The 26229-nt window shown below is 37.9% G+C and overlaps 1 protein-coding gene across 5 annotated transcripts in view; it reads right to left on the bottom strand.

Moving 5' to 3' along the window:
• Positions 1-680: 680 nt before the first annotated feature.
• The window catches only part of INPP4B (inositol polyphosphate-4-phosphatase type II B), a 292595-nt gene continuing 267046 nt past the window's right edge, over positions 681-26229 (bottom strand). For 3 of the 5 annotated variants that reach the window (XM_032186553.1, XM_032186551.1, XM_032186555.1), the window contains one exon: positions 2353-3449. In XM_032186553.1, the coding sequence (XP_032042444.1) occupies positions 3275-3449 (175 nt within the window). In that variant the 3' untranslated portion in view covers positions 2353-3274. Of the gene's footprint in view, positions 2042-2352; positions 3450-26229 lie in introns of those variants that run through there. The other 2 variants (XM_032186552.1, XM_032186554.1) reach the window with 1 other exon arrangement.

Here is a 26229-nt window from a genome sequence, read left to right as displayed (position 1 = left end):
AACATTTAAACACACACAATTTATGCACACATCCACCCACCCACTGAGCAGTTACTACTTCTACTGATACATGACAGGAAAAATCAATGCATTATATTTTCATCTGCCTGAGAATATCTATGATGCAATGCCAACTCTTCTGACATGTACTGCTGAAATAATACATTCTCAAAGAACAGAGTCAATCATGATAGAACATTCTAAAAATGGAGACATACAATACGAATAAACAAATGCAACAAACCACCTGTGACCACAAATGACCTACTTCACTTTGGAAAAATGTTCCAATCAGTTAAATATGTTGGTATAGCTGAATTCCTGTCTTCACTGAAGTCAATGACTATTGAAATGAGGATCTCTTCCTGAGGTTCTCCTACGTGCCCCAAAGCCTTATCTTAAAAATACATAAGATGAGTTTAATACTATTCACATGATAGATCATTTCTAAGTAACCACCCAATTAGAGTTTGCAAGATCAGGTGCTTAAATAAGTATTTTTACTAGTACAGTTACAGATTTATACCCAATAATGGGTGTTAATAGATTAAAAAGAACAAATTATAATTCATTGTGCCTCAAGATTTCTTTGTCTTCTGTAGGAGCAAATAAACATTAACCTCTTTATCCATAGCAACTACAATTTCCTACAGCTATCCAAGTTCCCAATGCAGTTTTCATTTGGGTAAAACTCTCATATTTCTGCTTTAGATTTTTTTTTTTTTTTTTCTCAAAGGAATGCATTACATAAAGGTCAGTAACCATTGAAAACTCATTTTTTTTTTTTTTTTGTTAACTATTTCTCTCTGCGGGGCAGAAGGCAGCAATAAATAGATACAATTAGAAAACACAAATGTTCTTTGCAAGACAAATTTCAGAACTAACACAAGCTAGCAGAAGCATTAACATTCTTTTTTAAAGCTGATAGTTGTTCTTTATCCTGGAGTGCTACACAGAGCATTACAAATTTTATATAAATCAGTGGTAGCTAACTAGTCCTAATACAGCAGGTTACTCTAATTATAACATTTATCTCAGGCTACATAAAAACATGCATGTTTTTTATAGCCTAAAGATACATGAACTCCTATATATACAAATCATTTTACCTACCACTAAAGAAAATTTAGTTTTAAGAGTTTACTGTAAGCAGGAACATGATAGGTCATATTCAGGTCACCTTACATGAAGAATTATTCCCCCTGATTTCAACATGATTATGTGCAAGAGAAAGTGAAATAAGTGGTATTTGGCTCAGGTGCAGAAAGCTGAGAATGATACATTCAAATGAACTGCAAGGAACGAGAACAGAATTACCAAAATTACAGGCTGTAATTACTGAAAATATATTGTGAAGTCACCATGCGTATGTAAGGAAGCTAAATGTAATGACTAAAATTATATTTAGGCCAGGTATTAATATTTGCATCTTTCATAAACAATTCTAGAAGGATTTAATTATTTGTGATCAAGACCTCACTGCTGCGCTGGTTCCAGAAAACACCATTTCTGACAGGAAGAGACCCCTTAACTCAAATCTCGGGTTTTGGTTCAGAGACAGAATGCCACCCTTCAGACTGATAACATCAGTTCATAATGCAAATGGCATTTCCCTTTTCAATCTGCTGTCAAACTATCCAACAACCTAATTCCAGCTGGTTGATGAATCATACTAAGCTTCAACTTCAGAAGGAAAAGTTGAATATATTAGGTTTTGAGAATATTCAGTTCACTAATATTTTATATTTTATTTCTTGATGACTAACTAGTTATTTTCATGTAAAATGTTAAACCTGATAAAAATAACACCTCAACTGGTTACACATTCCCAAGTAATAAATCATAAACAGCAATTTTTATATTCACTAATGAGCATCATGTATGTTCCTGATTACATATTTGTTAAACTTAGGTGTCAGCTTTTCCATATGTCCCTTCTGGAGGTCTGTAGTACTTTGGGAAAGCCATCAGCTGTATCATGTTGAATGCATACTTTCTGCATTTGACATTCTTCAGTACATTCTCTATGCGGCATCCTTCTCTAGTGAAAGGGGGAAAAAGTACAACTTCATGAAACACAGAATAAATAAATAAGCTTTATTTGTTCATTGCAGAGTTTCAGCAACAGTTGAAGTAAAAATAACAAAGATTCAACTCTACATTTTTGTTTTCCACAAGTGATGATACATCTTACAAAATTAAATCTAAGGCCAGGCCCAGTACAGTTATTGCCCTCAGAAATAGGTGATAAGATTTTTTCCCCTAATATATTTGCCCTTGAGGTTTAAGGTTCAGTTAAAAATAAATAAATAATGATACATTTCATTTTAATTTCAGAAATATATTTGCCTTTTAAACCTTCTAATACTTTTTTTTTTTCAAATTGTTTACTGTATATGTGAGAGTACACGTTGCCATAAAAATGCGTATTCGAGGAATAAGGCATTTTATTAAGTCTGGCCCTATAGATTTCTGAAGGAAGGTTTTTATCTCTGCTTCATTTCTCCTATGTTCAGCTTTGCAATGAAAAAAAGAGAGAATGGCTTTTCAAACAGCCCAATCCAACTCTCTGCTTTATAAAGGAAGGATGTTTGTTCACGTACAGTACAAAAGTCACAAGTGCCAAAGTGGTGCATCAAGACATAAACAGGACTTTGTTAAAAAGAATATAAAAGTGTCTTGAAAGCAAAAGCAACTAAAGCAACAATTACAAACAGGTTAATTTAATTACAAAACAGAACTTGCTCTATTCCGGTTGGTTACTTGACAGAAAAGGGTTAGTTGTAGCAAATAAATAACCATTTCTTGAACAAAAAATATCCCATCAGCTGATAATAACAATGAAAATAACACAATGAAATTAAGTCTTACAAACCACCACCCTCTAATATTGGTCTGGGGGGGGTTAGTCTGTATTGTGCAAATCCATTTTTAATTTTTAATTTTATCATACTAGTTACTCTGGAAAGAGGGGTTCAAGCATTCAGGATTCCACATCTTCTTGTATACACAGTGACAGCATTGTAAGTGGGCTTTCTTTGAGCTAATTACAGTGGGAAAGCTTTACCATGGACAGAAAGAGCAAATCAATTCACTCAATGCATAGTATACTTCTCAGAGTTCAGAAAAAAATAACAAAAACAGTACATTTCAGACATTTGTATCTTAAAGATGAATCCTTGGGGTCTGAAATTGTAGAAATATTACAGCATAATTTCTTTTTCTAAAGTTAGCTTGTTGCTGTTTGTAGAAAAGAAAGGAACACAAGTGAAGTTTATTGATATTTGGCTAATAGCAAAGCAAGACTTAAAATAAGCCACACAACCAGCAAGTGTGAGCTGACAAGCAGCAAGGCGACAGGATAGAAGTGTCGAGAAGTTGGCTTGTTATCAGTTAGACAGCCTGTTTCGGGATCATCCGATTCATTCAGTGCTCCCTGGGTTTGTCTGCTGTTAAACAGGGGAAGTTAGGAACAAATAGAACAGCATTTAAACAGCAAAGAAAGCCAACATGTAGGCATTTTGACAACAAAGCAAAACTACATAGCCATTCTGATGAAATAGATTTACGCTAAGTACTTGCATATATTAAGGATGTTCTATAGCTGACAAGGGATGCACAATGACTAGGTGGGTAATATCTCTTTAAGCCTACTAAGTGCCCTAGGGTAGTATCCACAAGTTAACATTAAGTAACTTAGGAGATGAACGATCCTATCACTACAATGAACACACACACCAAACATAAATGAAATAAGGAAGTAAAAAAAAAAAAAGCTAAGGAAGCAAAGAAAAGAAAGATCACAAATATGTCACAACGTGGCATTGACAAAATAATGTCTCCATGGTTTTCACAGATTTTTCAGTCCTGCTTTACTAACTACTAAGAAATATATAGGCAGAAATAGAGAAGCTGCATGCTCTTTTTGAAGGAGTTACAACTATTCTAAAATGGTTTTAAATGACAGTAAATTGACTTCAAAAATTCATCAGTGCTGGTGGGTCAGCTTTCAAGTCAAAGGCAGTTATTTTTATTTAAAGGCTCACACCTGTATTACCATAAGAAATTTACCTTGTACCTTGCTCAGTTGAGTCAGCTAAGAACTAATCTGCTTGCAGCAAAGTCGTACAGAATCTCTTGTTGAGCAGTCACCTTCCTACCAGAGCAGCAGGGGTACTTTCAAATCAGCACCAATCTTTCCTATTGTAGACTTGATAGCTTCTATACAAGTGGAATTATACATACTTCAGCTGTACCTCTTCAGTCCCTCTGAACTAATCTTTATTTGCATATGCTCAGGATTCCTGTTCATGAACTTCCTTTAGGCACTAAGGAATGATGAGAATTTAAATTTTTCTAGTTACTTTGAATATTCTGTGATGAAAAGGTAACTCTTCTTTTTTTCCTTTGTGGATGTAAGGATATCCAAATACATCAGACAGCAAGAATTCTCTTTCAGAAGCACATGTCCCAGGTATGCTGTTTGTCAAGAAAAAGTACTGGCAGACTGTAAGGAGACAGTAGGCCAGTAGAATCACACAGCTCCATGTAAAATGAGCTCAGAACTTCCTTCCTTTTCTGCTCACATGATAATGCATTCATTTGTGATCAGTTATGAGGACTCAGTTTACTTCTTATCATTAATTTTCTGCTTTACCTTATATTTCTATGTACTTCTAAAAACATACTGCTTACTATTTTTCCTTTTCCTTTCTTAATCTTAAGGCAATTCTACAAGTTGGCTTCTGACCCTTTTCCACTCTCCCTCCCACCTTTTCCACTCTTTGAGGTGAGCATGAACTTACTCCCATTACGCATGTGATTGACAGCTCTAGCTCAGCAGTCTCATCTATCCCCTCCTTCTCTGACACCCCAGTGCTTTTGGACAGTTCTGGATGTCTTTCACGTCACAAACTTCACATGTGCGTTTATGGCAGAGCAGATGCAGAGGCTGAACTCTCCATCCAGGCAGCAACAAAGCTCAGCATTCAGCAAGTTTGCACAGCTACTGCATTAGCCACTGGTTAGGTACTTCATTCAGAAGAGGATTAGTTTTGCATGCCAATGGTTTATTCTAAGCAGGGTGAGTTACATGCTTTCAGACTGCCTCTCTGGGGATGCAACCCTCCTACATCTGTAGCGTGCCCTGCTCTGTTTTGCTCCGTATCTCGTTGACAGTATGACTGTCTTTCATCTGTTTCTACAACTCCCATTAGCATCACTACGATTTAGGCACTTATTATGATGGAAATAGAGAGCCATTTGTTCTTTTTTTTTTTTTTTTTTTCCCCATTAGAAAAGCCTACAGTACATTTTGATCTTTGATATGCTGAGAAGTATGATCAGTGTCTTTCAACATAGTAAGTTCTATCTTACCCTCAGGAAAACCAGTGTGAACAGCTAATGCACGGGGACCTCTGTTCCACAAATCAGTCACATCATTCGATGCATGATTCAGTAAGACATCCTGAAAATAGAGCAAGGGGATCCAACCCCATTACTAGCTACCCAAGAACAAGACTGAGTGGAATATCTAAACACACTTTTAATTTAAGAGGACTATTTCATCACAGACAGGTGCTTTGCTAAGCGCTGCAAATACTTTTCAATGCACTTCAGTGACATCTTCTAACAAACTTTAAAGTGTTCTCCATAGTGACTGAAGTAGCTCAAGTTAAACGAAGTGGGGACCTACATACACTTGGCTGCCTGTAGTGTGACAACACTGCTTCCCCTGGCCCACCTAAATCTGGTGGAAGTTTTACTACATCAGAAAATACGCATCCAGTTGGTGCCACATCAGCTGGATTTATTCAGCTTCTGACTGACACAGTACAATCAGAACAGAGTGGTATTCGACCCTATAATGGTGTGAAGGCATAGCCATAGCTTTTGATGTTCTCTCTGTCACAAACCACATTCTAAGAGCTCTTGAGTCTCAGCAAAGAGGAAGGAAGAAAGCTTCCAAAATATTAAACAAGCTTGTATTGCACATAGACACCATTTTAAGAGGACTAGTAAAAACTTCTAAATTCATAACATCTGTGGTCACGAACACCTCTCTAACTTATAGTACTAATTTAATTCATTTACTTTCAAATCGTTTATCTGAGGCTTACAGCAAACTACAAATAACAAAATGACAGCCAAGGGTGCTGTAAGTTTAATGATGATATAACCATTTCAATCTGCCTTGTATCTCAGTTGGTGTTTTATCATCTTAAGCTCCTATTGAGATAATGTTGCATGCCTATCAAATGAGACAGAGCAAAACAGCAAGTATTTTCTGCTGTCTTTTAACTTGAATGACAAATTGTTTGAAACTCCAAGCAGTGGAGCAGAGAATGAAAATGCTGTGAGGAAAAAAAGAAGCCTCTGAAGAACCCTTATAGAGTCAAGCATAAGTACCAGGGCACACTCCAGCTTTTCATTATCACACTGCTTGGCCATCCCTGCACAGTGTTTTTGTAAGAGACACATTTTTATGCCTTGGGATACATGCTTCTCCTAGTAGAACTTTTCCAGCTCCAGCTACTAATGATACTGGTAATGCTAAATTGTCCTAAAGCAGTGCTTCAGGAAGAATAGTTAGGCAGCTTTCTATCAACACAAGGACCCCCTCATGTGCTAGCAGTGACTTCAGTCTGAATTCATTGTCTTATATACCACAGATACTTTGGGGAATCTGCCTTTTCTGAAAATAGGCTCAAGCAAGCAGTTTCTGAGCCTTCTGGGTTTTTCTTGTCAAACTCCAGTGCTGACACAGAAAAATGCAAAAGCAAGATGCTTCTCTTTAATCCCTCCCAACAATGGCAGCAAAGACACTTCTTCAAATAGAAGTGATTGCAAATGGTTCTCAATCTTACACAATTTTGCTAACTTACCTCCTCTTTTTTATTTGACTATCACAATCCAGAACTTTTAAAGAAGCAGCTTCTCCAAAGAGTTGCAGCCCTCTCAAGGTTTCTAAATGGAACACTGTCTGCTTGCCTTTTTTTTTTTTTTTTTAATAAGATTGTTGGAGTGAAAGCTACTTAGTTTCTGCATTATTCATGTTCCTGCAATTCACTAAAATGCTCCAGTTGTATGAAGAGAAAAAAACGGTGTTTTTAATGCACAGCACTACAGTTGTACGAATGCAGCCTTAACTTTTTCAAAGTGGGGAGATGGGATTCTTGTGAGCATCTCTTGGCCATTATCAAGATGCTGTACCACAACATCTGAAATAATAAAATCTGATTCAGAAGAAAATAGATCTCAGCCCAGTCCTGGAGGACTGCTGAATCAGCAGAACTCACATAAAACAGATAGAGGAACATTGGGCAAAACCCCTTTATGTTCAAAGATAAAATTGATAAAATAAAACCTCCAACAATCTGTAAAGAATAAAAATAAAAAAATGTTTCTGCATCAACTTAAATGGAGGACATAAGAAGGGAGCTATCAGAAATTTTCTGAATCAACAATGTTTTCAATAGTTTTCTGCTGTGTACTGCTGTCAATAACTTTAAAAAATTTCTCAGATCTAGACACTATTAAATAAAGTAAAAAATGCTATAAATCAATTTTTGCTGCTTATGTGATCCTATAATCTCCACTCAGGTTCGAAACTGACATTACTGAAACTGAATAGCAGTCATATCTAAGAATACTGATGAATTCAGTCAGCAACTTGAAGACAGCTGGTACTAAACATACATCAGCAATATAACATATATAAAGTGTGCATCAAATTGCCACACTAAAACCACTCTTGTTTTATCTTCTATAAAAGAACAAAACAAAATCGAAAGTTCAGTTGGAAGAGACCTTCAGAGTTCATTTAGTTCAACTGCCTGGCCACTTGAGGGTTAGCCAAAAGTTCAAGTTGTTGAGGGCATTGTCCAAATGCCTCTTGAACTCTGACAGGCCTGGGGCATCAACCATGCCACCAGGAAGCCTGCTTCAGTGTTTGACCACCCACGCAGCAATAATCTTTTTCCTAATGGCCAGGTCGAACCTCTGCTGGGGGAGCTTTGTGCTGTCCTGTACTGTAACTTCTTTGCCTATTCTTTTCTCTTTTGCCAATATCCTCTATTCCTTTAATCCTTTCTTCTCCCCCATTTAAAATATTTAGTTACATTGTAATAATTGTGTATTTTAAATATTTAACATATATATTTTACAATTTCATCATTTGACATGCTCTTCTTACCCTTTCTATTTCCTAAATAACCAGAGGCTTGTCCACTGTGTTTGTCCAGGCAGCAGATTTACAATAGAGTCATAACAACGTGACACCTAGATCTTCAAAAATATAATGAATGCATAGGAATTTGTTTTGCACTCAAGACCTCTAGAGCTATTGTTTCTCAATCTGTCCAAAGAAAAAGATTCAATCTGAGGTGCTGGTTAGAAACAGCAGAGCACTGGAAGCTCAGCTATGGTCACAGCACAGATTTTAAACACCATTATGGACAGGTCATGACGGATCAGTAAAGCAACAAATTAATTAGCACAGTCTCTTGCAGCAGTACTTTAGAGGCCAGGAGACACCTGGTTTCTGTGCACACAACCACATCCTGAAAAACCCTGTTGTTGTATGTGATGACACTGAAAAGCACTTTGGAGTCTTTGGAAGGAATGGTGGAGTCAAAATTCAATTTATTCGATTGCTCTCCTCCCTCTGCTGTCTACGTTTTCTCATTCAAGCCCAACTAACTACAGATGTCCAAATTTCCCACCAGGTTTCATCAACAGATGTTTTTAAATTTCCCAGGGCAAGTGCATGGGAGGCACATCCCACACTTGTAACCAGTAAAACAGCACAACTCAATCACATTTTGGAGTATGGAAACATTCTCCTGCCATCCTGCTGTGCAACATCCTTCCCAAATTAACGGTGTGGAGTCTTGCAGATTGAAGCAGATAGTCATGACTTATTATCTGATCATATGTCTTCTCTAAACTAAGAGACATTATCTCAATTCTGATAAAAAAATCAGGAAAATAACCATGTACTAAAAAACCACAAGTGTTCATCTATTCTTTACAAATGTGCATCAAAGAAAGAATTGTTTGTTGGTTCACATGATTCCAGTTTAATAATACTGAAGACAGTTCATGAGTTAGGTGTTTTGTCATTTACCAAAATTAAATAGTATAGCAGCGTAAACCCTCTCTCAGCAGTTCCCTGCCACTGAAGCAAAATAGCAAAACCAAGTTCACTTGACACTCCCTGCATCCCCCTTTCTCTGCCAAAAGAGACTGCCGAGCACTGGCCGCCACATGGGAACAGTCCCTTGGTTGTGCCAACCGCCAAACCTAGGAGAGCGCTGGTCTCTGGGTGCCAACACTGTGCCAAGAGACACTTAATAATTTCACTGGATAAAATCCCTGAGATCACGTCCTAGAAACATTCCCCAGTAACTTGTAAGTATGGACAGAGGCTTTAAGTCCTGCAAAGCTGTTCCGGTAGTGTGTGAGGGATTAGCTTCAGAACTGAAAGGTGAGGGGTTTGCAGGAGAACTGCTGCTTTACCTGTCAGAACAGCTGAGTGGTTTTTGAAACATGATTTTCACCTCTCATTATACTTCAAGTAAAGGATTTGCTGTTTGATCCTACTATTTACTAATACCATTGTGCAGCATTACACGTCAATTCTACAAAGGCTTCTCTTCGTATCCAAAAAAATATGATTCTAATAATCTTCCCAGACATTCTCCCATATAGTATTAGGATCGCATATAAGCAAAATTCTCAGGACAAAACTGCAAAACCTTTCCTGAGAAACTTCTCTTGCAAAGTTCAAATTCAATCCCACGTGCAACCAAAATTAAAGCAAATGTGATATACGGCCTTGTGCAGATAAATAAATAAATAAATAAATAAATAAACCAGGCACAACCAACCCACCCAGACCAAAGCTCTGGTATCACAGCGACCTGAGTGTGGGAAGTGATGACAACGACATCCTTCGAGTAAGTTCTGAACATATAAAATGTTTTCCTTCCATAAGGTTATGGCACCAGTATTACAGGCTAGTGAGTCACACTTATTTCCAGTATGTTTCTGTCATAAAAAGGGGAGTTTTACCAGGGATGTGATGATACGTTTAGCTCACAGAGCACAGCAAAACATAAAACCATGATAAATTCTCTCTTGTATATCTAATCATGTCTTAAATACTTCCTTTTGACCATGAAGAAACTTCATGAATCATTCCTTATCTTTCAAAGATTTTTTTTAAAGCCTTTTTCCCCACATGGTGAAGAACAGCTGCAAAACTGATTTAAAAGGCAGAAGAGGCTTGTTGTACAGCCACGCATGAAGAATGGTGCTTAAAATCTGACATTAATTTCTAGACGTTCACGTCTGTGTGTAGGATGACAAAATTAAGGTCAGAGGGAACTGTTGGTGTAAAATGAGGATCAATTATTATGTGTTGCAGTTGTAATTCAGGTCATTTTAAGTGAGGAAAGTGTTGAACAGCAATAGGTATAAATTTGACTGTTCTTACAGTCGTACAGACTGTTTTCTACCTGTAATTTCAAATGGAGATATGAAGAGGAACGTCACTGATTCTGATTAGTAACACCAAGTCATATAATCTCTTCATGGGATTAACCAAAGTGCAAGTCATACGATAAATCATAGGAAAGACCTGTGAACTGCTCTTCCATCTCAAGTAAATAATACCAGTTGTTTTCTACCAACATACTGAAATGGGTCTTTTCTGAAACACATATTAATGGTTTGATAGCTGATCTGTTCTGTGCCCAGCCTTTTTCTGAGTGCTAGTACCCCATTTGGTATATGGGTGTACTTATGCAGGGGGGTTAGTGCACATGTAGATTTGTCAATCATGCAAAATGCACCTGAACCATGATTTCAGCCAGTGCACAAGTGCTGGTACCAGCAGCACTAAATGCAGCAAAGAAAGCTCCTGTACTTACTCTATAACTGAAACCACCACCCTAGAAATGCACAGATCAGGATGCAGACTAGTACACTGGAGACGACATCCCAACCATCCCATCGAATAAACCACCTTCTCTTCGGTAATGACTAAAACCAACCTGCTGAGTTTTATAAATTGTAAGTAATGCCCTAACTGGACCTCAAATGTACTACTTTTTCCACCTACATCCTTCAGAACAAATGGTAAGGGTGGGCTGAAATTCTCGTGTAGTTTTGAAAATGTTTCTTGTCCTTTCTGGTAATAGACAACGTATAAAAAGAGTTTAACAAACCTTTTCTATGGGAAATTATGAAAGTTAATGTGACTTTTTGTTTTGGTGCCTGCTTAGAAGGCTGCAGAAAGTTTTTTGGAGCCTATTTTCAGAAGAAAGTTGTTTTCTTTCCTAAATAGCAGGGAGAAGGACTGAAGTTGAAATACTCTAAACAATGTACTCATATATTTTATAAGTCTTTTCTCTGTTGACACTACTCACACTTGTATCTCTGGTGTAGAGACATGCAAACAAAGAATGTCCCTGGCACATCTGCAGCCAGCTGCATGTGGAAATGTGCAAAGCAGTACTTTAGCAAGATATTCCCACTAATTTTGATAATTGTCATTACTGACAAATAAGAGGAATATATACTATTTAATAAATACTTATACTTGGAGAAAAGAGGGGTTTTACTAATAAAATTCTAAAGCATATAACGTAAAACTGGAACCTTCCAAGATTTTGTACAAAACTTATTCATCTATAATCTATTTTCTTCTGAAGAAGCAGTACGCCAGAAGCAGTGTTTGAGTATTTCCTTCCTTCCTTCCCCAGGAAGAAACATGTAAAGCAGCAGGAGGGTATAAATCTTCCCTCACTGAGATAGCGGATAGTTATCTCTGTCTGCAGAGGCTTTTTCTACTGTTGTGGAAGCTGGTTATTTTGTATGCTGGAAGGAACAGTTTAAGAAACGTTTCAGTGAGACATCATCTCATGGTGCTCCTACTTTAGATAAACACTGCGCCAATTTTCCAGATAAAGCCCTTCTTTAGAAATATCTTGAATGTCCCTGAAATCCAGCACTGCATGAGATTGTGCTGGAGGCAATTCCAGCATTTCCTATTTTATACTCTTTTTTACAGGAATGCAGCTCCCAACCTAGTCAAGTCTGAGATATTAATCCAGGTATAACTTATGTTTCCGGCTATGCTTTTCTTTAATCACTCTAAAAAAAACAGTAACACTCACTCACATACTCTAAGTATTTAAATAACTGTGAGCCAAAGGCAACATGGTCAAACAAAAATCTACAGTGCTGCCAGGCACACAGGTCATTAATTAGAAATCCTTTGTTCCCCCAAATGCCCATTAAAATGGCAGGTCTTAAGGAATTCTGCTTCCCTTCTAATATCTAATAAATGCTAATGCTCTTCAAGCATCTTGTAACATATCCCACAAGAACCTTTCTGCAAATGACACTGCCCTGACTGGCCCTGTGAGCTACGCCAGCATTCACAGCCCTCTCTGGTGTCTGCCAGTGCTCACTGAGCCAGGAAAAAACATGGCCCCTACTCCATCCAGTCTGAGCAGGTTGCTGCTCTCCTCAACTTTTGGTTACTGCCGCCTATCTGTGGCTGTTGCACAGCACTTACAGGCTTCTAGTAACGAAACAAATCTGCCTTTAGAGCATGCATCCGCTGCACTGGTAAGAAAACAGCAGAGACCAAGAATTTTAAACTGCTGAAATTATCTCCTGCCACAACCACAAATATATATGGACAAGTATGCAAGAGTTGAGAGATCTCTACTATTCCCAGTTTTACTCCCAATTAACCTTTACAAAAAGCTAAATCAGCTTCATATCATCACCAGAGTGCAGCCAACACATGGAAAGGGTGCTGGAATCACGCTTGTCTCATTTTATTAGTATTTCATCCTGTGTTAGTTAAAAATAAATTCTGTAATGTGCTATTAATGTGCTGCTACTAACAGCTTAAATACAATCAATAAAACACAAAAGCCGCAATTAAACAACAAAAGTAATTTTTAGAAATTATCGCTGCCTAGCTACAGGCTTCACTTGTTATCTCATTAATATACACAGAGGGCAGAGTTGGCTTCTGCACTGTTTGTGTACTACTAGATTAATGATATCCTTCCTACTCTTACAGCATGGCTAAAGCAAACAATTAGCAAAACTGCTTTAAACTATTATGGTTCATTTTTGCTCCTTGCATGAATATTTCAGGACAGCAGATAGGAGATTCAAACAAAGCTAAAGGCATGTGAGTGCAGGCCAGCAACTGCACTTGTCAGACAAGTATTTGTATCAATGCAGACAGAATATTTTGCTGCATGAAATAATAAATGACATTTTCTCAGGTATGGAAAACAGCAATGAAACATCTGCAGAATACTGTAAAAAATTAAAATGTGATAACCCATGGTAAGATAAAATTAGTCACAACTAATGGAATTAAACTGGAAAAAATGTCAGTTTTACATTGGTCCAATAATGTTCTCTCATGTTCAGGAGAGTTAACAATTAAAGAAGTAACAGACAACTCAAGGGCAAGGAAAGAGTTATCTGCCAAACATTTGTTTTCCTAAAGAGGAGTTATTTTATTCACAAAGTTTCCTCTCTTCCCCTTTCATTCAAATGATTAGCTGCATATTTGTACTAAGGAATACTAGCTATAAATAATACATATTTTTAAAAGTAAACATGTCAGATCATAGTAGAAGGATTAGAACATCATTCACTAAAACACTGAATCTTTTTTTTTGTTTTTTAATTCTATACATGTATCTATAGGAAAACAAACAAACAAATAAAAAACCCAATTTAAGTATTTGCAGAATTCAGAGTGTTCCAAAAATTATTTAAGCTCTAGTAACTTTGTGTCTGAAACAGGTGTCAAATTTAAGTTAGCCACCAACATATATACATGGCAGTTCAGGAGAACAGCATTTTAAGTTCATTGCTTAATTGCTACTGCTATCTATATAAACAAGGAAACTAACAAAAAGGGACTTTTACCTCCAAAATAGCAAAGCATGCAGTCGGTATTTTATCACAGGAAACAAGTAGAAAATAAAGGAAGCAGCCTGAATATAGCAGTGGGTGCAGGTTAATCACTTATTTAGTGGTGCACTTTTCACTTTTTTTTTTTTTTTTTTTTTTTAAATAGCTTTCTTGTGTTCACTGAGCCTATAATAAATGCATTGATGTCTAGTGCTAAATGTATATTTAAACCACATTGGGTAGTGTGCTGAAGCCAGAAAAATCTCCCCTGTGCAAAGTTTTGCCCTCCTCATTCTATTTTACTTTCAGTTGCTTTGGAGGTAAAGCAACATGCACCGAGCTGAATCCTTTAAAAGGCAACGTGCCATATACTCCCTGACCTGCAGTGTCAAGCATCCAGGTATCAAACTTCACAGCCCAGGCTTCCCGTAGGTATAAAGAACATCCCCAGGATGATTCAGAACCCCTAAATTAGGTAGTTACCCATCCTCCAAGGTCTGTACTAGGAACACAAATTCTTAATCCAGATATTCAGATGAAAGACACCTGTAGTTTTATGATAAAAACTGCTTGATTATGAGTGTTTACAGGGAGTTCAAAAAGCTTTGTAAAAGGCTTCTCCAACAGCTAATTGCCCACTTAGCCATTCCCCACCTTTACAAAGCTTTAAAATCTGCAGCTCATACATGGGGCTACCACTACATCGTTTACAAAATGAACCACACAAACCTCAGATTCCTTTTCCACTCCATAAACACTGTCAAACATGATGCCTAAAAGCATAAGCTTTCAAGCTCACTTGACTACAGACTATTTTTAAAGGACAGTCTTGATTTTTTCTGTAATGTGAATAAAGGGAAAAAAAAGATTTATGACAAAGCAATTATCTGTTTTGGGCTATGTTACAATGCGGTACAGAACATTAAGTTCTGCAACAAGACTAAATATCTTTTTATTTCTGTTTTAGCATTCCATAGCCAATGGAGCATGGATAGCAAGTTTAAAGTTTTTATTTTTGCCATAAAAGATCATTTGACTTTTTCTCTCCATTGCAACACATATTTCATTTAATAAACTTTAAAATAAAAACTACTAAAATACTGCTCTATTCAAGGATTACAACTCAGAGGGGGTTCATTTAGTTCCATTAGTTTTAGCATCTGTGTTTTAAGTTGCAGATTGTTTCAAAAATGGCTATTGAGGTAATGCACTGCTTCATTTACAAAGGAAATTGGATGCTTAATACATTTTGCAATGCAATAGTAACAAAGTGGTAGCACTTGCATAAAGCAGCCCACTGTAATACCGGGTTTTGATCCTATCTGGGAAAAGGTCTTCTGACTTGTGCTGAGCCAGCATGTCGTTACTCCATCTGGCTGTGTCTTGTCATGCAGTGAAGTCCACACAACAAATAGCCATGTTTGGGAAGGGTTGTTACTGTATCTGTGCCTAGAAAAGCCAAATTCGTCAGGAGAGGATGCTTATGAATTTAACTAATTGCAGAGATTGTTTGTGGAGAACAGATTGGCCCAAGCAAACCGAGCACAGCATCACAAACCTGCACTCTCTTACGTGCTGCTGATATGGCCACTTGGAGAGGGGGGACAGGATGGGCGCAACAGAAACCTCACCCTCATGGCCCTAGACAATATTTGTTGGTGTTGACTCTGCTAGAGCCACCCCAGTTTTATTTCAGGGGAAAGACGTGTGTCAGAAAGTATGAGATGTGCGTGGCACAAGGTGGTATTTCAGAAAAGACACATGCCCAAATTCTTTGAATTTGAAAGAGATGGTAGCAGTTATCACCACAGCACCCACCGGGCTGCACAGCTGCACTTGTGAAACACTTTTGTGAGTTTTGTTTTGCAAATCCTTTTAATTGGTTTGATCATTCTCTGCTTCAGATAATCAGTCTCTGTCGTACTAACTCGTTATTTCCTATAATTATCACATCACGTTAGTCGCAATGCTTTTCTTCATCTGGGTACATATTTGGTTTGGTTTGATTCGATCCTAAGATACACAACCAAATTAAAAATGTTTTTACTATATTAACTGCAACAACAGGCAAAGAAGAAAATGACAATTTTTCATCTGCTTAAGAGGCAGTCTCAGAATAGGCCCAGGTCTTGGAGATACCTGTACTGTGTCTGAGCACTATTATAAGCATGAAGGAGAGAATCAAAACTGTGAGTTCAAGTTCATTACCACCTCATTGCAAGTTTTACCTTAGAATTAAACTTGAGACCGAAATAAGTTTTGTTATCCCTATTGTGCTGAACAGAGGATGATTCTTTCTGACAGCAGGGAGAATGATTGCCTTCAGGACTGAAAACAGAATTCAGATACCACTGTGCAAAATAAATTCAAAAAAATCAGCTTATACTACAGACACTTTTATGGACTGCTGTGCTATGTGTTTGCTCAGCACCCTCTTGCCAGTGAATAGCTGTTGTCTGAAAGTGAGGAAAAACTGTCTGATTTGAAAAGTGCTCGTGCACTGAGGTTTCGTTATCCTTCCTGAAACACCGAGAACAACACCTGTATCACATTATAGCAACAAGTGGCTGAATTTTCCCAGTAATTCTATGTCAGCAAAATCTTCATCCACAAACAAGCATCTATATCTCAGGACAGTAAAGCTGTGAGGCAACATAGAGCTTGAAGGTCTGAAGTCTTTTATCTAACTTCTAATGGCTGGTCAAAGCACGCAAAACAATCAGGAAACAGTGACACAGGAAAAAAAAAAATCTCTAAAAACCATTTCTTGTTTTGTACTAATATTTTAAAAGTTTGTAAGCCATATTTGAAAATTCATTAAGTCACCTAAGAAAGCAGCAATACGTGACAAAATGCACTGCTTCCTACATTTTCTTGGAGTATTTATGTCTGCATGTGTTATACCATACAGACCACTGTACTTAGGACAAATCTCTGCTGTATGCAATGTTACCCTGTTAAGCACCGGGAAAAAGTGATTTCAGTCCTCTTCAAGCAGAAAAATCTCACAGGTCTTCAATCTACCAGATTACACATTACGCCCAGCCTGACAATTAATGGCTTTTGTTACAGAGATACTCTAGTGTATCTGTAAAGCAAAGAAAGCATGAAGCACAAAGCCATATCCACCCTGGAGGCTTCATGAAATAACAGTTTTTCCTTCAAGAAACAGCAACTTGCAATGAAAATGCAAGACAGTACCTTACAGAGTACAGCATGGCAGGTTAACCAGGAAAACAACCCTACAGGAATGAAAATGAATACCCATCTAACTAGGCAGCACCTCTTGGCTACTTCCAGTGCACGAGAGGAAAAAGAATAGCAGAAGTCTTAGATGTGCAAGTTCACTTCAGGAATGAATTCAAGTAGCATCTTTACATGGCAAGCTATATTAGTCAAACTGTATTTAAAGCAATTGTCTATAAATTTGCTGATAACGCCACTGTAGCAGCAAACTCTTACAAAGAAAGAGGACAGGGAGCAAGTTTCTCCCCTAGGCAGCAGCAGCAGAGTAAGACAGAGACAGGACGTTCTTCAGTGCGGTGCTGAGGAAGGACCAGCGCCAACACTTGGGCAGTACATACCACGGTTTGGCAGTGCCAGCACCACTGCATGCAGGACTGCCACGTCAATGCAAAAAAAAAAACAGAAGAGAATGCAAAACGTTATTAATGTGCATAGCAGTGGATATCAGTAAGGCAATGAACCTTATAAGCATTGCTACTGCACATTCAGGGGCAGGGACACAACTTCTGTTTTAAATAAGGGAGACAATCAGAAGAGCCTCTGTTTAATAAAAAGTAGATCCAAATTCAACGTCCAACAAAGGAAAGGACTATATGGTCATGAGTAGATAATTAGACATCTCTACTCCATCATTTTCCCACTGAAATGCAAAAAAGATAGCAGTGCATTTCTTTATGTCACCTTTTGCTGGTCAATTAGAAACTTTTCAAATCAAAAATGTTTCATAGATAGAAGTGTCTAAACATTTGCTCACATCTAAGCTCTTTGCCTATTCCTGTTACATTTAACCGGTGATTATTAAATGAAAGGCAGTTAGTATGTATGAAATTTGCCACGTTAGTAGTTGCTACATTGGTGGGAAAATTGAGAATACAATAGAAACTGATAAGGATAAAGTAGTAGAAAGCGTCTCTGTTCCTTCGGGAAACAAACTCACATCTTTCTGGTTATAAGCTCTTAAATGAGAGAGATGAGCTCTTTGAAATATCTAGCAATACAAAGAAGTAGCAACGTGAAAGTAGGAAAGAGCATATTCTTAAGTGCACACTGATGACAAGATAAGATGAAACAGCAAACACTGAACACGTCAAAGATTTAAAAAGACCTCATGAATAAGTATTCAGAACTGTTCTAGTCAGTGTTATCGAAACAGAGAATTCCAGAGTCAATCCATGGATTGTTGAATTACTATTGTAAATGTTCATCTTTTAAACACTACTTTGGTCATTTTGAAACGAGCCAATAATGCTTCTGACAGAGTGCCAGCTTAGCCATTTTTATTAGCTTTCCTTAGGCGTTCAATGCAACTGCCATTTTATTACATAAAATAAACTTAGAAAACAGATCGTGCCAGTCTTGGTTAAACTAAGCAAACAGCAACAATAACCACCACCTCCACCAGGCTAAAAGCATTGATTTTTTATTTCCTGGCTGAAATGCCTTATGAAAAAATTTGCTCAAACACTTCTCGTGGACATTCCCATCTTCTGCTTATCACAAGACGACAAGGCATTTTATCGGAGGTTGTTCAGCAAACCTTTCCATTGCTGGATTATATTCTGTAGATGCTCTACCATCAACAATTAGTTATGAGTTATAAATTGATTTAAATAAAAATTGACAACTTTGGAGCAGTGATTTTTGCAAAATGTGTATGAAACAAAACATCATTTTGACAAGAATGATACATTTCCATTGGACCTGCCAGTTTACTCAAAAACACAAACTGACAATCAGATGATCCTAAGCCAGGATCTTTCATATAAAATACGTGACCAGATTGCTCCTCAACCCATTTTTTGAAGAATCTAAACACGTTCTTCATATCTGACAGTGCTGACTGTTGTGTGGAGAGGGCTTGTGACTGATGAGATTTTTTTTTTTATTTTTAAAACCAAGTGCAAAGTCACTGCTCTGTTGCTGCTAATTAGCTGCTGCCTTTTTAGCCTCTCTTGCTACAGCAGCAAAGGTCACATGCTAGTGGCTGGTGTGACGGGAAGGATCCCAGCAGCCTTTAAGCACGTTGACTGAGGTCAGCAGAAGTCAGATGAGGGACAAGAAACCTCAAAAATGACATTCTCACTCACTAGTGTTAGGAAATACACGGCCAAGATACAGAGACATTGTCATGCAGCGAGTCTGTAGCATGAGTTTGAAGCTGCTTATAAATCTGAAAACCCATGTGATTAATGAGAGGAGCAGAAAGAAAAGATTCTTTACAAAGGCCTGACTGTGAAAAAGCTTCAGTTGGGCCTTGAACACTTGTTTCCTAAAAGAAGCCTACAGACCATGAAAGAATACAGAAAACTACCCTCCTCCCCCCCCCAACAAGAGATCCAAATCTGACCTCCTCCTCCTTCACGGAGCTAACCATATCAGTGCAGTATGCTTGACTCAGCCCTGTTGATAACAGTATTTACATTAAAATTACAGATGCAATAATTCAAACATTCTCAAACTACTCCCGGATGTGCTATTTTCTTTATTAAAAAAAAAAAAAAAAAAAAAAAGAGAGACAGACCACAAATAACCGACTCATAAAAGAACTGCGACACCACGCGTATCACAATACTATGGAATCTTTCTGATAGGATAAGTGAAGCTCTGGAGTACCACAGATGGGTGGGATCTCCCTCCTTCCCTTCACTAACAGTGATCTAATTAGCATGCTGGGTCCTACACCCTAAATATTTCATCCCTGTTGCAGGGAAAAGCGATTTCCTTCCTGCCCTCTGACCTTCCCAGTCAATGGGACTTTACCCTCAGCTAACCTTGGCCCGGGATCCCAGGGCCTTGCATGGGTGGAAACTCTGCTCTGGCACCTTCCCAGGGTGCTGGGAGCACAGCCATACCAGTGATCTTGGCATCAGGTATGTTTAGAGTCACAGCACTTCTACAGGATTGCAAAGTCCCAGGAATGCAGAAACCACTGTTATAAGGAGTCAGCTGCTGAGTGATCTGGCAGTGCAGCAGACCAAAGGAAAAAAAAAAGGCATGGAAGAAAACTGGAAAACGCTAGATGAGAAGAGTAAGCTGATTGTTTGAGTGGGGAGTATTCCTATAGAAGAAACTAAGTTGGATGATGGGATTAAGGAGCCTAAAACAAGAGTAAAAATAGACCTGTTACCTGCACCCTGCATAAGCCAACTAGAGCTGTAGCCTGACACTGCATCATCTTTGCCCTGAAGAAATGCAGTCTTCTTTTACAAAACACCCTTTCCAAAACAGCAGCTAGTCGCTGCTCTTTTCTGCATCCTCTCCAACTTCTCTACAGCCTGTACTGTCTGGGACTGCAGGAAGGATACCAGCTCTGCCTGCCAATATTATATTATTCTGACAATAATATAGTTTCAGAGACAGATAAATTCTTGAAGAGATTGAATCCATGATAATTTTAACTAGCTATTGTATACTATTACTACCCACTTATTCTCCTCATTTCCTGCTCCTTTCTTATCTGAATTTTAGGTTTTGCAGTGCTGTTTTTCCTCAGAGCTTTAGCTGTGCATGGTCAAAGCCAGGGTAATTCAGCTGTGGCTCATGGAGATTTAACAGGCAATAAATATGCATGCAGGACTTCTCCTACACAATCCCTCAGAAAATGTTAACAGAAATGAAATATAATAGGAGAAAAAAAAAGTATTACTCACTCTGGTGAGTAAAATGCATCTGCTTTCTGATTTCAGGTAAGGGAGTCCTTCACTGAAGTTCTGAATAAGGAACAGCAGAAGTACTCAAGTACAGTACTACATGAGAAAGTAGATTTATTGGAAAAGGCCTTGTTGACTATTACGTTAAAAAAAAGAGTGATCATAGTGTGTACCTGGTAATCATGCACCTTTTACACTGTGCTGAATAATTAAAATACTCAGAAGGCATAGCTCAATCCCCCACATTCATTTGGGTCAAGATATGGTAAACACTAATATGGGCTAGGTAAGAGAACAGTACTATGTCAATGTTTCAGTGAGAAAAAAAAAGTACGAATTAGAGCAGAACAATTCAGAGTAGTTTTTGAGTGGAATGCCATTAAATCTGGTTCTCCTTTGAAGAAAGGTGTCATCATACACACATGCTCGGCCACAGGCCAAGAACTCCCTTCAATAAAAAAAAAAATCATAGAAAATCAAACCTTCTTTCTTGTTGCCACAAAGCTAAACAAATATAGCCAAACATTTTCTTTTTCAATGGAAAAGGAGGTTGTTTTATTTATATATATATTTTTTTGGTGTAATACACTGCAATTAATATATGCACATGTTTTGCTACTCAGTAGTTTTACCCTTCTGGTCCCTGAGTCTTCCAGAAGGACCCACCTTCCCTATGTTAGCAATGAAGGAGCAGCAGGTGCATTTCAACAGCTCACCCACCTGACTCTGGTGGCAAGATTTAGAGACAATACGCGTTGCTTTTGGTATTACCTTCCCTCCATGGTCTAACAGGAAAATTAAGCATTTACTTCTACCTACCTAAAATTTAAGTGCTTCAGTGAGGTAGCCTAGGTCATATCTTTAAATATTCCTTGCAAAGAGTGGCAAAGGTTTTTACTGTTTTCCCTTGAACACTCCCTCCCTCCCCTGTGATTAGCTCAATATTAGAATATTATTACAGGTTCCAGGGGAAGGGCATCTGTAATTCCCATTACACAATGTTTTCCATTAATATTATACTTCCAATTGTTAGTTCATTTTGAATGGTGAAAATTTGAGCTTACAATGTTATGTAAAGAAGAAAAAAAGTAGCTTTTTTATGATTACTGGAGTTGGATTTGGTATTCTGCACCAAGGTAATAAAGGTATGAGAGATCTAACTATTGTAAGAGCCTGCTCCGGCAAGAATCTCAAATCACCTCTTCCTAACAAGGACTTGTTAAAATTCAGCAGGTACATGTTTTGAGGGTTCAATCTACGCTAAATGCATGCCAAGTGAAGGGGTCAGACAAAGCTTTTCCTTGCTGTTCTTCTCCCTGGCAGACGGTGACTGCTGCAACATGAAGCAAAGGCAATGAGGCAGGGGGACTGTCTCTGCTGCTCTCTCAGCAGTTGTTACTGCAGCCAGTGTCTGAGCTCTGAAGAGGAGAAAGACAAGGAGAGCCACACATGCAGAGGAAGGAGAAGCAACCAGGGGGAAATACTTCAGCAATAGTCTGGTAAAAATGAGGAAGGAACGTGAGAAAAGCCTCACAAGAGGGTTCTCAGGACTCTGACTGGGGTTTCAGAGGGGCGGAAATTAGTGCTTGTAAGAAGCCAGAAAAATCAAGTACAGGAGAAATAAAACTTCTGTAGTTAGCTAGAGAATATCGCCCTGCAAAACGTGGACTTGACCATCTGGACCCAATCTATGAAATATAAACAAAACATGTAAGACTACATTGTAAAACAACCTCTAATTTTGCTTAATTTTCCCATGTAGAAGTATGTAACTCACTGATAACTTTCATGAGCCTTTTGTAGTGTTTGCATTTCCTTTTTTTTTCTTGCTCTTTTCCCTCTCAAGTCTTAAAAAAAAGTATATATATATTTTTAAACATCATAATGATTAAAGTTCCAAAATTAAGTACATGCGTTATAAAGCTTTAAAATTAATAAGGCCTGCTCAAGCTATTGCTTGACACTCTGCAATGGTTGTCTGTAACTCTCTTTCCAGCAGGGCGCTCAGAACTCAACCTCCATTCTAGAGGAGTACAAGAAGGTGCGAATTGCATTGATTCTTTTTTACATCTTGTTGCCTACTTCTATCCATTTTATTTTCTTTCCTGTCAGATGCAATGCACACTCTTGCTATGGAAAACAAATAGTAATTTGGTTTTTGAAAAAAATTTGATGGTTGATTCAATGCATCAAAATTGGACCTTCTTGTTAATTAATGCCAGGCCCTTTTCAATACCTTAGGTAATGTACATCTTTCCATCTGAAGTTTGTACCTCTAAATAAAAGTTACATTTCTGAAGAACTGCAGACTGATGGAAAAAATATATGTTGGAAGATAGGTTCTCCCTTAAAAGTTTTGTTTATACTAAGCCAAGATTCTCAGAAAAAAATGTTGGAGAAGGTCTGATGGGCTACGGACTGAAAAGGTTAGAGGAGAACACGTGCTTCTTCTGCATAACCACTGCATCTACTGCTACAAGCTCACAGGGACAGGGGGAAGGCTTGGAGAAAGGTCAAGGAAGGTCTGCACACGGATCCCAGCCTCTCATCCTGTCACTTTGCTCCTGCTTCCTAGACCATAGGAGTCACAACGCTGTTTGGCATACGCCCTTGCATGGCAAAGGTCTCTCTACTTGGACCTATGGCTTTCACCCAGATCACATGGAGGCTGTTACAGCTGTCTCTCCTTTTCAACTCACACGTCTTTAATATGATCTTTAAGAAAAGGTGCCCTCAAACACCTGTTTAAAAAGGAGCAATTTGCTTCATAACTAGGCCATCAAAAGTCCATACCTTGTGGCCCAGACCATTCATTCTTTGTATTTGCACTTCAATCAGATTTTTGATTGGCAATTTATCTGAAATAATCTGAAATATCCTTGGCTGGCATTTCAGATGAAAACAGTGTGTCCTATGCCAAGTCAAATTTTGTATTCAATGCCTGACAGGTATCGTGCCCTGCTAAGAATTATGACAGGGATGGATGAAAGCTTGGAGACTTCACCGTACACAGGGGATTTGTCACATCATTTGCTTGGTTTTACTTTTGAGGCATTATTGGAAATGCGCTCAAAAACCCAGAAGATTCTGAAGTTATTTGCTACCCAAGGACTTCAAAACAGACCCTGTCACCAAGATATTAACATTCAATAGGTTTGGAAAATAAAAACATTTTATGAAACTGCTTTGTAATGTGCTGCCTACCAGGGTCCAAGGCTCCTTAAGCAGTGGCCAGCTCTAAGGAAGAAAAGTAGAATTGTGTGACAGATACTGTAGTGAACTCTGGACCATTTGTTTTGTCTCTTTGCTGTCTTCTGGAATACAGTTGACATTAAATGACAGGAAATATTTGTACATTGGTGAATGGAAAAAACAAAATATTGACTGCAAAAAATGATGATTTGAAAGTGGCAGCAACATTAAAAATACGATTTCAGTATGACATGAATTGCAAGCATTTGATAAAGAAGAAATAACATATATTGATCTCCCTCATTCTGTAATATGAATGTCACTAAGATCAATGAAAGTCACAAACATACACAAAACAAATTATAGTGCGTACCACTGTGGAATAGCTGCTTCTGGTTTTACACACACTGGTACTGTAGCATCACAATGCCTACAGTTGCACCCAGAAGACAAAACCATATTTCAGATATTCTAAGTGATAAAGCCTGACTTCCTAGCATCATTTCACATTCTTCATAAGCTAAAGGGACAATTATTAGAAGGATTTTTGCACCTTTTTATTGTTGTTGTTGTTAAAAAAGCAATAAACTCCATATAGTTGATCAGTACAAGACATGAACTGTGCTAATGAATTTGTTCACTAAATAAGAGGTACTAGCAGTATTTTCCTAAACAGCATCATACAATGGACATGAAAACAAACTGAAACATTTTAAATTGCTTCTGGTTTACTCAAAATTCACAGGCTTACAGGGACAAAAGCAAAGCCAAAAAGCAGCAGCACACAAGTCCAGCATCACCAAACTTCTCCTGATGTCAAGAATGCACAAAACCAGCAGCACATGCTTCCCTTTTACAACAGGCCCCAAAGCTGTGCATAACACTGGCAGGAAAAAAAGAAAAGCTTTACAGTTACACAGGCACCTTTATAATTTTCATATCTCAAAATTATGGCATTTCCAATAAAGGCTGCTTTTGAATCTCCATTTGCTTTTACAACTAAGTTTGTTTCACCGTACTGTCTATCTCCTACTGTTAATTCTTGAAAGAAGCCCATCAAAGATCAATCCAGTCTGTTAGGATTCTGGATGCTAAAAATGATTTTTTCTTTTCGACTTGTTCTTTTGAAAGGTTTAAAAGTGATTTGCAGCAATCAGCATAAAGGAAGTTGATTGACAGAGTTTAGCAAAGTGATCTAGAAGAGATTCATCAGGGGAAAACTGCATACATTAGAAACTAAAAGGTGACCACAGTTTTTCTCCATCTCCTCTCAAAACAAAATGTATTCTTTTAGATGTGGAAAATCATTCTAAAAGCTTCTACAAATAGTCAATGGAAAGCTTAGAAAAACAGTTTTAAATAAGACTGCAATGGTAATCAAACAAAAAGAAAGGTTAAAAAGGCAAGCATTACAACAAGTAACAAACAAATCCATTGACCTTACTCACACAAACCTCAGAATCATAGCTGCCAAACTTCCCTCAAATAAAATACAGGAGATTTAGCTGAAATGCCTTTATATCTCTTCCTGTGGAAATTATGGCCTTTTTCCTCCTTGTTGCCTGACTGTTCTTTTCTTCCCAGTTTGCTCTCTCAAATTGCTTTTCCCTGCCACTCACCTTCCTTCGCCTCCCTGCAACAAGAGAGCACAGCTGGAGGGTCCTTGCTGCACTCTCTAGTCAGTGGTAGAGAGGGAGAAACAGAAAGGAAAGCCTGTAGCATTTCAAGTGCTGCTTCATAAGCACCTCCAGCCACAGATAAGTAGTGGGAAGGCACAAAGAGCCCTCCTGAAGATACAGTAACTACTGCATTCCTTAAACATGTCTAAAAAATAATTAAAAAAAAGCCCAAAGCCAGCTCCTTAAAACCGTCCAAAAAACTCTCAATGGTAATACGATGGAGTTAAATATGTGTATCCCCATCTGACATTTTCATTCTTCTGTTCTGAATATTTTTTTTAACCTATGGTTATGTGCACAGTACAATACAGACAGAGACTAGAATAGGCAAAGGATTTACTTATTTGTTTTGCTGATGGTGCGGGATAAATTTGTGTACTACTGCCGCTACTTGCAAGGCCCTTGCTTTAAATCCCGGACAATCCTACCACCCAAGTCAAAATTATTCCTTTCATTCAATGCAGCAGCTACTTCAGTTCAAGGCTGTTTTAAATTCATTTGCA

The sequence above is a fragment of the Aythya fuligula genome, chromosome 4 (assembly GCF_009819795.1).
Source record: "Aythya fuligula isolate bAytFul2 chromosome 4, bAytFul2.pri, whole genome shotgun sequence".
In the NCBI taxonomy this organism is placed as follows: Eukaryota; Metazoa; Chordata; class Aves; order Anseriformes; family Anatidae; genus Aythya; species Aythya fuligula.
This window is presented reverse-complemented; position numbering and strand designations above follow the sequence as displayed.